Source organism: Oenanthe melanoleuca, chromosome 22, assembly GCF_029582105.1.
Source record: "Oenanthe melanoleuca isolate GR-GAL-2019-014 chromosome 22, OMel1.0, whole genome shotgun sequence".
NCBI lineage: Eukaryota > Metazoa > Chordata > Aves > Passeriformes > Muscicapidae > Oenanthe > Oenanthe melanoleuca.
Window position 1 is genome coordinate 1,117,306 of NC_079355.1, and position 13,353 is coordinate 1,130,658.

The following is a 13,353-nucleotide window of genomic DNA, read 5'->3' on the forward strand; positions in this document are numbered from 1 at the left end:
GAGGCAGAGCTGAGATCCCTCCGGCTCCCTCCTGGCGCGGGAATCGAGCCCAGAGGGATGGATGGAGCCAAAATAAAACTGGGATTCGGGGGTTAAGGACCGCCTCTAAATCCTTGTATTCCTTAGGAAAAACGGGATTTTCCTCTTTTGGAAAAGATAGTTGTGTTTGGAAGGGGTTCCATGAAAACCCGACTGTCGCTCCCGTGCCCAGGACAGGGCTGGGCACTCCCAGGGAGCAGTTTCCTTGGACTAGTCCTTCCCAGGAGCCTGGAATATCCTGGATGGGAAAACCGCCATTCCCTAAATCCGGATTATCCCTCCTGGGTTATCCTGCGGCTCCATCCCGCGCCGGAGCTCGGGTCGGATGATCCTAAAGGTGTTTTCCAAGCTCAACAATTCCATAATTCCGTGATCCCTCGGCTGCTCCCTGCAGGGAGGGGAAATCCTGGGAATCATTCCCGAGCTCCCGCGGAGATCAGTCCATGGCTTTTCCTCCTGCTCCATCCAGCGGCTCAGACGAGAAAAGCCGCCGGGAAAAACGGCGGCATCCAGCGGCAGCATCCCTAAATCCAAGGATTCAGCCGGGAATACCGGCCTGGGAATGCTGGAAAAGCTCCTGCTCCGGGTGGGTTCAAGTCCCTCTTCCCAAACTTCAGAATGCAATGGAATTCCCAAGATTTGGGGGCATCCAGGCCATCCTAAATTTTCCCTAAAGCTCCCAGATCGCAAGGGATGCTCCACAAGGAAAAGCCAGGGATTTATTTCCCTCTTGGTAGAGCTCTGCCTCAGGCACAGAGCTCGGGGCTCTCCCAGGAGTGTCCCCTCTGCCCGGGATAGGGCACCTGCAGCCAGGTGAGGGGCACGGGGAATGTGGGAATTACACCCGGAGAGGCACAGGGAATGCGGGAATTACACCCGGAGAGGCACGGGGAATGTGGGAATTACACCCGGAGAGGCACAGGGAATGTGGGAATTACACCCGGAGAGGCACGGGGAATATCAGAATTACACCCGGAGAGGCACGGGGAATATCAGAATTACACCCGGAGAGGCACGGGGAATGTAGGAACGCACCCGGAGAGTCACGGGGAATGCGGGAATTACACCCGGAGAGGCACAGGGAATGCGGGAATTACACCCGGAGAGGCACGGGGAATGCGGGAATTACACCCGGAGAGGCACGGGGAATGCGGGAATTACACCCGGAGAGGCACGGGGAATGTGGGAATTACACCCGGAGAGGCACAGGGAATGCGGGAATTACACTCGGAGAGGCACGGGGAATGCGGGAATTACACCCGGAGAGGCACGGGGAATATCAGAATTACACCTGGAGAGGCACGGGGAATATCAGAATTACACCTGGAGAGGCACGGGGAATGTCAGAATTACACCTGGAGAGTCACGGGGAATGTAGGAACACACCTGGAGAGGCACGGGGAATGTCAGAATTACACCTAGAGAGGCACAGGGAATGCGGGAATTACACCTAGAGAGGCACGGGGAATATCAGAATTACACCTAGAGAGTCACGGGGAATGCGGGAACACACCCGGAGAGGCACGGGGAATACCAGGACACACCCGGAGGGTCCCGAGGAAGGCCTGCAGGTTGCACTCCGTGCCAGGCTGGGGATTGGGCCCAGCTTGGACTTGGGGATCCCAAAGATTCCAACCTCGCTGATTCCGGGATAAGCAGCGCTGCTCTGGCGGCTCCTCCCGAGTGTTGCAGGGCAGCACCGGAGGCTGCTGACCCCGCTCCGGTCCTACCCCAGAGCCGGGAATTGCCGGTAAATAGCGGGGCCGGCCCCTCCCCTCCGGCCCGTCCCGGGCTCCCTCACAGCGCAGCCCCGCCCCTTGCTCCCCCTCACGGCCGTTACCGAGCGCGCGCCGCCGTTCAAACCCGCCTCGGGGGGGCGGGCGTGCCGCTCGCTGATTGGCTGCGGTTCTGGCACACCGCGCGCTGATTGGGTGGAAATGGCGGAGGGGGCGTGGCCGCTGGGAGGGCGGGCTCCCCTCAGCGCGGAGCGGAGCCGCAGCCATGGCCGTACAGACTCCCCGCGCTGCCGCTGCTGCTTCCTCCTTGCTCTCCCCGGCCTCGCGGGCCCTCGGCAGCGCCGGCGCCCCCGTGCTCGCTGAGTGCCCCGGCAACGATGATGAGAGCGAGAGGCGCCAGCGCCGCCGCTCCAGGGCCGTCGACTCGTCGCTGCAGGGCCTCGGCTCACCCTCGCTCAGGTAGGATCGGTGCGCGGGGCTGGGCTGAGAGGGGAAGCCCGGTCACCGACACCGCTGGGCACAGGCTGGGGGAGATCCCGGTCACCGGCACTGCTGGGCTCGGGATGGGGGAGATCCCGGTCACCGGCACTGCTGGGCTCGGGATGGGGGAGATCCCGGTCACCGGCAGTGCTGGGCTCGGGATGGGGGAGATCCCGGTCACCGGCACCGCTGGGCACAGGCTGGAGGAGATCCCGGTCACCGACACCGCTGGGCACGGGCTGGGGGAGATCCCGGTCACCGGCAGTGCTGGGCTCGGGCTGGGGGAGATCCCGGTCACCGGCACTGCTGGGCACGGGCTGGGGGAGATCCCGGTCACCGGCACCGCTGGGCTCGGGCTGGGGGAGATCCCGGTCACCGACACCGCTGGGCACGGGCTGGGGGAGATCCCGGTCACCGGCAGTGCTGGGCTCGGGCTGGGGGAGATCCCGGTCACCGGCACCGCTGGGCACGGGCTGGGGGAGATCCCGGTCACCGGCAGTGCTGGGCTCGGGCTGGGGGAGATCCCGGTCACCGGCACCGCTGGGCACGGGCTGGGGGAGATCCCGGTCACCGGCACCGCTGGGCACGGGCTGGGGGAGATCCCGGTCACCGACACCGCTGGGCACGGGCTGGGGGAGATCCCGGTCACCGGCAGTGCTGGGCTCGGGCTGGGGGAGATCCCGGTCACCGGCACCGCTGGGCACGGGCTGGGGGAGATCCCGGTCACCGACACCGCTGGGCACGGGCTGGGGGAGATCCCGGTCACCGGCACCGCTGGGCTCGGGCTGGGGGAGATCCCGGTCACCGGCACTGCTCAGGCTGAGAGGGGGAAGGCGGGCACCGACCCCGCTGGGTTGGGGCTGAGGATGCGCCTGGCACCGACCCCGCTGTGTCCCGCAGGCCCGAGGACTGGCAGCGGCCGCTGGCCCAGTGGAGCAACGCGCAGATCGCGGAGCACTACAGCACCTGCATCAAGCTCTCCGCCGAGAATGTGAGTCTGGGCAGCCGCGTTTGAGCCCTGCGGGATTTAAAACCCCCTCAGTGCGGTTCAGGCGGGGTCGGAAACACTTCGGGGTGGGGCAGGTTTAGGGACCATAAAGGTGTCTGGTCCCGGTCGGGCCGTCCCGCAGCACGTGGGTTCTGTCCCCACGGTTCTGGAGTATCTCTGAGCAATCCCAGCAGAAAGTTCCTGTGGGATTTCCCAGGCATCAGTTCCTGCCCATTCCTCTTGTCCCATGGCTGGGCCCCGTGGAGCAGAGCCTGGATTCATCCTCCCAGATTCCCCCTCGGAATGAGATCAGCTGAGATCCCCTCTCTGCCCAGCCCCAGCTCCCTCAGTCTTTGATTGGGCTCCAGATCCCTCATCTTTGTCCCTCTCGACTGGAGCTTCTTGTCCCTCTTGTCCTGATGATCCCAGAGCTGGACACAGCACCCCTAGGGCTAGATCACTCCCTGATCTGCTGGGAATGCTCTTCCTGGTGAATCCCACTGGTGGCCTTGTCCCCAGGACACTTTGGTAGTCAAGGACACTTTGTTGTCCCTCAGCTCCTTCTCCACAGGGATCACCTCCAGCCTGTGCCAGTGTCCAGGGCTGGCCCTCCTCAACTGCAAACTCCCCAAACTGCCTTAGTTTGAATTTCAAACTATTCTCTATTAAATTACAGACAATTCTCTGCCCATCTTTCCAACCTCTCCCCATTCCTCTGCCAAGAGGAAGCCGTGGCCACAGCCAGCCTGGTGTTGCCCTCCCCTGGTGCCACCCAGGCTGTCCCCTTGGTCCCCAGGGTGGCCCTGGCCAGGGGAAGGGTCCCCAACTGTGTTTTGTTGCAGAAAATCACCACCAAAAATGCCTTTGGGCTGCACCTGATTGATTACATGACCGACATCCTGAAGCAGAAGAGCTCGGAGCTCACCAACTTCCAGGTCAGAGGGGTCCCTGCTGCTGATTTGTTTCCACCTCCAATTAGCACTGGGATTAATTAATGTGAAACCTCCAATGTTGCCACCAAAACCTCCTGGAAGAGGCAGCAGGAATCAGAGGCACCAAGTCCTTGGAAGGCTGAGTGCTCCCAGTTGTGGTGTTCAAAAAAGGTTCAAAGTAAGACTTGGGAGGCCTCAGAGGTAAAAACAAGGCTGGGAGAGGAAGGAAGGTGATGCTGGGCAGGTTCTGATCCAAGAACTTGTCAGGGATAAGCATCCTGGGAAATGTTGGGAGGGAGAGGTGGATTCCTGCATGGATGAGCAGGGACCGGAGTTTGGGACGTGGCCCCCAGGAGCTCCTGAGGGAAGGATGGGAAAAGGGGCTCTGAGTGTCACTGGGGGGTCTTGGCATTCCTGGTGGGATCTGGGCTTGGAAAAGGCCCTTGGAATTTTACCCCCTTCACCTCTTTATGCTTTGGAAAAATGGGATGATCCCAAGGGGCTGACCCTGAGGAAGGAGAGGTCTGGGCAGACCAAACCTGCCCCTTTCTGCTTCTTCCCATGGCTGAACTCCACAATTCCTAAAGGATTTTTTAGCCATGATCCCCAAAAAAACCCAAAGCAAACTATGGGGAAAACACCCCTTTGGGGGGAGATCCATAGCTTCCACAATAACCCTGTTATCCATGATTTTCCTTGGGAAGCTCTGGGATGCTTCAGGTGAGATTTTTCCCTTTCCAGCTGGGAATTCCGTGTTCCTCTGCAGGTGGCAGCCGGGACTCTGGATGCCAGCGCCAAGATCTACGCTGTGCGCGTGGATTCCGTCCACGCCGAGGCCTTCAAGGTCCTGGGCCACCTGGGCAAGGAGCGAGCCCCTGCCAAGGACCTGGACAGCCCCCAGGAAGGTGGGAATTCCCTCTTTTCCTCTCCAGAATCCCAGGAAATTCCCTCGTTTCCCACCCGGCAACGGGAGGAGCCTCAGCGCGCTTTTGGAGTTGGGAGTTTTGAGGGGATTTTGGATTAATTGAATTCTCCAAGGGTTGGGAGATTCCAGGGTGGTTCTGCTGGGATGATGGAGCAGGGAGGGATGGGAGGAGGAGCTGGATCTGTCACTCAGGGATTTCAGACTTCAGTTTGGGGTCAAACAGGGGCAGTTTGGGATTAAACAGGGGCAGTTTGGGGTCAAACAGGAGCAGTTTGGGGCCACACAGGGGCAGTTTGGGATCAAGCAGGGGCAGTTTGGAGCCACACAGGGGCAGTTTGGGATTAGCTAGAAGTTTGGGATCAAGCAGGGACAGTTTTTTGCCCAGCAGAATCCATAAAAAGCCACCAGGACATTGCTGATCCCAGCAGATCCCGCCTGAGTCGGGAATTCCGACCCGCTGCAGTTTGTTGTACAGATTCCAGGTTTCCTCCCTCCTTTGGGATATTCCAGCCCATATTTTGAGGTGGGATTTGTCCCTTTGCCCATGCCAGACTCTAGCCCAGACCCCAAGGCTGCCAGGAAAGAAGCAAAGCCAAAGAAGAAGCAAAGCTTCAAAACCATCGAGCAGAACCTGAGCAACATCAACGTGTCCGAGGCCACCCGCAGGCACGAGGTGAGCTCGGCTTCCTCCTCATCCACCCCATCCCTGCCTTCCTGCTTTTCCATTCCCCTGGCATCTCACCAGTGTGGGAATTCAGGCTGGGAAAAGGATCCTGGAATGCCTTGGCTTGGAAGGGACCCCTTAGCTAATCCCATTCCAGCACTTCCCACTCTGCCGGGCTGCTCCAGCCTGGCCTGGGACACTTCCAGGGCTGGGAAAGAGACATGGGGATCGTCCTCCTTGGGTTCAGAGCCCTCCCTGCCCCTCTCCATCCTCATCATTCCCTGATTCCTGCCCCATTCCCATTCCCTGATTCCCGTTCCCTAATTCCCATTCCTGGATTTCCAGGTGGATCCCATGTTCCAGAGAGCAGCTGCCTCCTTTGATGAATGCAGCACTGCTGGGATTTTCCTGACGGGGCTGCGCTCCCAGGGCTTCCAGAGCTGCCTCCTCTTCCACTCGGAGATTGTCCCCCTGCCCTCCTCAGAGAGCCTGGCCCTGCCCAGCTCCCTCCCTGTTCCTGTGGCTGGCCTCAAAGGTGAATCCCAGCTTTTTATCCCAATCTTTTCCCAGCTTTTTCCTGCTTTTCCCAGTCTTTCCCGTTTTCCCCCCTGCCTTTTTTTCCCCCCCTGCCTTTTTTTCCCCTTGCCTATTTTCCCACCTTTTTTACCCCCTGCCTTTTTTCCCTCTGCTTTTCCCAGCCTTTTCCCTTCTTTTCCTGCCCTTATCCAGCTCATTTTCCCAAGCCTTTCTTCGCTGCTCAGATCCCACTCAGGCTGCTGGAAAACTGGGAATTGTCGGGGTTTGAGGGCCTGAGCCAGGTGGGAATTCCTGAATTTCAGATCCTGTGCAGGAATTTTGGAGGTTTGAGCTCCTGAGCCGGGTTGGGAATTCCTGATCCAGGTGGGGATTCCTGCTGGTATCCCAGGAATTCCCCTGTATCCCACCTCTCTGCAGCCCTGCTGGCCCCGTGCCTGGAAAAACGCCGGATCTGCTCCTCCCTGGCCGGATTCCAGTTCACCAAGTGGGATGAGGAGACCCATGATGAGGTGGGTGGGGGGGATTCCTGATCCAGATTCCTGAATCAGGTGGGAATTCCTGATCCAGGCGGGGGTTCCCGATACAGGTGCGAATTCCCACCCCAGGCAGGGAATCAGGCAGAATTCCTGACCTGGGTCGGGGATTCCCGATCCAGGCAGAATTCCCATCCCAGGTGGGAATTCTGGATCCAGGCAGGGATTCCCCACCCAGCAGGATTGCTGTGTTGCAGTCGGTGTCGGCGCTCCTGGAGAAGTTCCGCAGGAGCGAGCAGGTGTTCGATCCCAACCTGGATCCCGACAGCGACAGCGGGGAGGGCTGGGCCCCCTCCCAGCTGGAATTCCCACCGGATTCTCCGGATGGAGACAGGAGCCCGGAACCCCAGGAGAGCAACAAGAGGTGGGGATGGGGATCCAGGGCCGGGATTGGGGATGGGGGGGATTCCAGGGAGAATTCCCAGTGCCCAGGGAGGAGTACTGGGTGCATCCAGGAAGAAATTCCAGGGATCTCTCTGCCTTCCAAGGAGAGCTTTGGCAAATCCAGGTGGTTTTCCAGCAGAACTGAGGCTCTGGAACCCCCAGTGCCTCAATCCTAGAGCTGGAACAGGGATAACAAATCCTGGGAATGCTGAGCAAGGATAGCAATACTGAGAATGCTGAGCAGGGACAACAAATCCTGGGAATTCTGAGCAAGGATAGCAAATCGTTTGAATGCTGAGCAGGGATAGCAAATCCCAGGAATGCTGAGCAGGGATAGCAAATCCCAGGAATGCTGAGCAGGGATAGCAAATCCCAGGAATGCTGAGCGCTGCTGTTCCTTTGCAGGCCCGAGAGAGCTCCCTTTGCCGGGGGGGACATCAGCACACTGAGCCTGCACGTGTCCCTGAATCCCGGGGAATATTCCTACTTCAGCCCCCGCACCCTCGCCATGTGGGCCGGCCCCGAGCACTGGCGCTTCCGGCCCCGGCAGCCCCGTGAGTGCTGGGATCCTGGGATCCTGGGATCCTGGGATGGGGAGGGCTCCAGTCCTGGGATCCTGGGATCCTGGGATGGGAAGGGCTCCAGTCCTGGGATCCTGGGATCCTGGGATGGGAAGGGCTCCAGTCCTGGGATCCTGGGATCCTGGGATGGAATGGGCTCCAGTCCTGGGATCCTGGGATCCTGGGATGGGAAGGGCTCCAGTCCTGGGATTCTGGGATGGGGAGAGCTCCAGTCCTGGGATCCTGGGATGGGAAGGGCTCCAGTCCTGGGATTCTGGGATGGGGAGGGCTCCAGTCCTGGGATTCTGGGATGGAATGGGCTCCAGTCCTGGGATCCTGGGATGGGGAGAGCTCCAGTCCTGGGATCCTGGGATGGGGAGGGCTCCAGTCCTGGGATCCTGGGATGGGGAGAGCTCCAGTCCTGGGATCCTGGGATCCTGGGATGGGGAGGGCTCCAGTCCTGGGATCCTGGGATGGGGAGAGCTCCAGTCCTGGGATTCTGGGATGGGGAGAGCTCCAATCCTGGGATTCTGGGATGGGGGGAGCTCCAGTCCTGGGATCCTGGGATGGGGAGAGCTCCAGTCCTGGGATCCTGGGATGGGAAGGGCTCCAGTCCTGGGATCCTGGGATTCTGGGATGGGAAGGGCTCCAGTCCTGGGATTCTGGGATTCTGGGATGGGGAGAGCTCCAGTCCTGGGATTCTGGGATTCTGGGATGGGGAGAGCTCCAGTCCTGGGATCCTGGGATTCTGGGATGGAAAGGGCTCCAGTCCTGGGATTCTGGGATGGAAAGGGCTCCAGTCCTGGGATTCTGGGATGGGGAGGGCTCCAATCCTGGGATCCTGGGATGGGAAGGGCTCCAGTCCTGGGATTCTGAAATTCTGGGATGGGAAGGGCTCCAGTCCTGGGATTCTGAAATTCTGGGATGGGAAGGGCTCCAGTCCTGGGATTCTGGGATGGGAAGGGCTCCAGTCCTGGGATTCTGGGATGGGAAGGGTTCCAATTTCTTCCCAAAATCCCACGGTGCTCCTTCAGTCCCAGACCTCAATCAGTTTTTGCTCCCACAAAAATCCAAATTCCTGGAAACCTGGGAGCTGAGGCCAACCCCAGCTGCTTTCCCATGAAAAAGGGGGAAAATCTCTGTGGGTGACCTTTGCCTGGAGGAGATGTTCCAGTTGGGAATGAGCCAGGTGTGCTCGTCCTGGCCCCAGGCAGTGACACCCCCGTCCTTTTCCTTCCTTCCTTTTCCCTCCTTCCCTTTTCCTTTCCCTTCCCTCCTTACTTCCTTCCCTCCTTTCCCTTCCTTCCTTTCCATTCCTTCCTTCCTGGAATCCATCCTTCCTCCCTCCCCACCTCCCTCTCTTCCTTCCCCTTTTTTCCACCCTTCCCTTCCCTTTTTTCTCCCTCAACAGCCCCAGGCCTGGAGAAGGATTCCCGGCGGAGGATTCCCAGGAAAGTTTTCGAGTTTGATTTCCAGGAGGAGATCGACTTCCAGGCCCATTTCCGTAAGACCAAGGTGCCCACAGAGCCCCTGGGATTCCTGGGATTTGGGCAGCTCCAGTTTTATGTGTGAGAGGCACCTCAGACCTGCCTCTTTCCACACAAAACACTCCCTGCTTTTCCATGGAAAGCTGCTGGAGTTTTTCCATGGAGCTGTCTGATCCCATTCCCAGGCATCCACAACTTTGGCCAAATCCATCCTGGAAACCGAAAACCTCCGGAGCACCACGCTCCCTGCAGACTTCAACTATGAGCCCCAGAACCTGGGGCAGCTCTTCCTGAAACCCGTGGTCAAGGTGAGAGAATTCCCCAAGGAATCATCCCAGGGGGTCATTCCAGGGGGTTATTCCAAGGAAGATCCCAGGGAATCATCCCAGGAAACGGTCCTGGGGGATCATTCTAAGGAACCATCCCAGGGATCCATTCCAGGGGGGTCATTCAAGGGAATAATTCCAGGGAATCATCCCAAGGAGTTATCCCAGGGGGTCATCTCAGGATGAAGGCACAAGTCCCAGCCTTTTTCCAGGAATATTTTGGAATATTTTCCCCCAGCTCAGCCGGTGCTTGGATCCAGTGGAAGCCTTGGATACCGAGGCTGGGATTGAGGACTACGACTACAACAACCCCAATGACACCTCCAACTTCTGCCCTGCCCTGCAGGTACAGCATCCCTGCCCCAAAATCCCTGTCCAGGAATTCCTGAGGGAAGGAATGTGAGGGGCTCTCCTGGGACATTCCCAGGGATGGATTTTCCAGGGAGGAGCTGCAGGAATTCCATCCCAGCCTTTTCCAGGAGAGGGAATTCCATCCCTCAAACTTCAATTCCATGGGGATAAACCCCAATCCCATGGGATAAACCACAGTTCCATGGGGATGGGATAAGCCCCAGTTCCTTGGGGATGGGATAAGCCCCAGTTCCATGGATAAACCCAGATCCCATGGGGAAGCTGGGCAGGAATTCCCCCCTCTGGAGCAGCTCTGGTGACTCTGGTGTCCCCCCCGTGTCCCTGCAGGTCCCTGACAGCGACGACGATCCCGATCCCGCAGAATTCCCCAGCGAGCTCCCGGCTCCTCCCGAGGCTCCAGAGCTCTCCCAGATCACCGGGGGGAACGTCCCGGCCTGCGGAGAGCTGGAGCTCATCGCCGAGCCCCAGAAGGTGACTGGGAGCACTGGGAGGGACTGGGACTGACTGGGAATTCCTCCCTGGACTGGGCTGGAGCAAAAACCTCTCAGCACCTCCAGGGTTAAAAATCCCAGGACACCCCTGTGGTGCAGGATTCCTGGGATTGGGCAGGGACTGTCATTCCCAGAGGAACAATTCCCAGGATTGTCATTTCCAGAGGAACAATTCCTGGGATTGCCGTTCCCAAAGGAACAATTCCCAGATTAAACCAGGCTGCCCTCACCATTATTCCCATAGAAAATCAGGAATGGTGACAGTTGTGGCTGTGATCCCACTGATGATCCCAGATAATCCCAGATTCCCTCCCCAGATCCATAAAATCCACATCCAGTATGCCAAGATGGCCAAGAGGATGGACATGAGGCGGCTGAAGCAGAACATGTGGGAGTTGCTGACAGAGCAGGAAACGGAGGTGGGCAGGGAAATTCCTGCTGGGAGTTGTGCAATTCCTGCCCAGTTCTGTGGGACAAACCCCAATTCCACAGGACAAACCCCAATTCCATGAGGTAAACCCCAATCCCGTGGGATAAACCCCAATCCCATGGATCAATTCCATGGATAAACCCCAATCCCATGAGATAAAGCCCAAGTTCCCCTTTGGGCTGAGGTTTCCAGGGGTTTTCCTGGGAATCTCAGGGCTCTGCAGTTCCTGGTTTGTCCCAAGCAGGGGGAGGAACCCAGGGAAGGGACGGACGTGGAAGTGGCCGGAGAGAAGGTCCTGAGTGACCTCACCAAGGATCTGCTCCACAGGTCGGGAATGGGGAGGGGAAAACCCCAAATGGGAATGGGAAAAATGGGGATGGGAAAATCCTGAATGGGACAGGGAATGGGGATGGGAAAATCCTGAATGGGAATGGGGGATAGGACAGGAAAAATCCCAGATGGAGATGGGAAAATCCCAAATGGGAATGGGAAAATCCTGAATGGGACAGGGAATGGGGATGGGGATTGGAAAATCCCTCATGGGAATGGAACAGGTAAGATCCAGAATGGGGATGGAAAAATCCCAAGTGGGAATGGGAAGGGGAATGGGAATGGGACAAGGGATGGGGATGGGAAAATCCCTCATGGGAATGGGAAGGGGAATGGAACAGGGAAAATCCCTCATGGGAATGGGACTGGGGATGAGAATGGAACAGGGAAAATCCCAAATGGGGATGGGGAATATCCCTCCAGGTGTTGGGATGGGAATGGGACCGGGCAGATCCCTGTGGGTGTTCCCAGGAAAGCCGGGCTGGCAAACCCTTGCTGGCAGATCCAGGATCCAATCCCTGCTCCCTGGATTCCTGGCTGATCCTGCTGTTCCACAGGCTCCCTCCCACCATGGCCACCAACCTGTCGGTGCCCCTGGCCTTCGTCTGCCTCCTGCACCTGGCCAACGAGAAGGTGAGGGCTGGGAGCCATCCCACAGTCCCAGCTTTCCCAGGAATCTGACTCATTCCATCAATCCTGGGGATTCCATGGAATGCAGCTCATCCCACAGTCCCAATATTCCGTGGATTGCTGCTCATTCCACAAATCTGGGAATTCCATGGATTGCAATTCTATCCTGGTTTTTCCCTGGAACACAGCTCATTCCCAGCCCATCCCAGTTTTTCCATGGAATGCAGCTCCAGGGAATGGGAACATTCCCAGTTTGGGCAGGGTTTGTCCCTCAGAGCTGTCCTGAGCATTCCAGACTCTGGATAAGGGAAATTATCCCAAAATCCAGAGGCTGGAAAAGCTCTCCAAGGTCACCAAGCTGTGCTGTGTGATCCCCACCTGGATTCCTTCCACATCCAGGAATTCCTTGGAATTCCAAGGAATTGGAGACTCCAGACTCCCCTGGGCAGCTCCTTCCCACCTTTTCCTCGAGGAAATTCCTGCACATTCCCTGGAAGAGCCCCCAGGCCGTGGCAGGAAGGGCTGGGCTTGTTCCTAGCCCTCATTCCCACAGGATTTAATTCCAAAGGGATGGAATTCCAAAGGGAACAGAGCCCAGCCCTGCCAGACTTGGCTTTTCCTTCCCATTCCCAGAATTTGTGCCTGGAGAGCACCAAGGACCTGTCGGATGTGCTGGTGAAACAGCCACACTGACCTGGGATCATCCCCAGATCCCAAATCCCAGCGAGATTCCTGGAATTCCAGGCTGGATGGACACAGGGACAGCCCAGCCCTTCCTCTGCTTCCAGCCAGGATCCAGCCAGCAGCTTTTCCCTGGATTGGGAATTCCTGCAGCTCCTCACTGTGAACTCCAGCACCTGCAGCAGAGCCTGCTCCGTGTCCTAAAATTCCCTATTTGTCCTGAAATTCCTCGTGTGTGTCCCAAAATTCCCTGTCTATGGGTCCCAAAATTTCCTGTCTGTATCTCAACTTTTCCTGTGTCCCAAAATTCCCTGTCTCAAAATTCCCTGTTTGTCCTAAAATTTCCTATCTATAGATCCCAAAATTTCCTGTCTATGTATCTCAAAATTTCCTCTCTCTGTGTCCCAGAATTCCCTGTTTGTCTCAAAAATCCCTGTCTGTGTCCCAAAATTCCCTCTCCATGTCCTTCCCAGTCTGTAATTTCCAGTTTTTGGACTGACTGTTACTCCTGGCCCCCCTTCCTTCCATTCCTTGGAATTATTCCCTTTTTTTACTGGTTAATGATAATAAATTATACAGACTTTGGAGTGGGGAGTGGAAGGAGTCCTTGGAACTACCCCGGAGTGGGGTGGGGCAGCAAATTCCCTAAAAAAAGGGAATCCAGGGATCTGAGCCTGGAGCAGCAGCCAGGAATTGGCTCTGGGAGCCAAATTCTGGGATCGGGATCAGCCAGGAGTCTCCTCCTGCTGCTTTTCCTGGGATAAGGATCCCCTGGGGAGGGGTCTCCTCCTCCGGACACCTCTGGAATTCTGCTCCTGCTTTTCCTGG

General features: G+C 57.8%; 1 protein-coding gene across 2 annotated transcripts; it reads left to right on the forward strand.

Annotated features, from left to right (window-relative positions):
- Positions 1-2,007: 2,007 nt before the first annotated feature.
- On the forward strand, positions 2,008-13,112 carry NCAPH (non-SMC condensin I complex subunit H). 2 transcript variants are annotated; one of them, XM_056508585.1, is made up of 17 exons: positions 2,008-2,234; positions 3,156-3,246; positions 4,086-4,178; positions 4,942-5,080; positions 5,652-5,773; positions 6,110-6,299; positions 6,719-6,810; positions 7,032-7,198; positions 7,624-7,772; positions 9,190-9,293; positions 9,451-9,573; positions 9,830-9,937; positions 10,291-10,434; positions 10,772-10,873; positions 11,129-11,211; positions 11,772-11,847; positions 12,478-13,112. In XM_056508585.1, exons 1-17 carry the CDS (start codon positions 2,041-2,043, stop codon positions 12,535-12,537), a joined length of 2,037 nt encoding a protein of 678 aa, XP_056364560.1. In that variant the 5' UTR covers positions 2,008-2,040; the 3' UTR covers positions 12,538-13,112. The 2 variants fall into 2 exon arrangements, with proteins under 2 accessions (XP_056364560.1, XP_056364559.1); XM_056508584.1 differs by having other exon boundaries at positions 2,014-2,234; positions 9,187-9,293.
- The last annotated feature ends 241 nt before the right edge of the window (positions 13,113-13,353 follow it).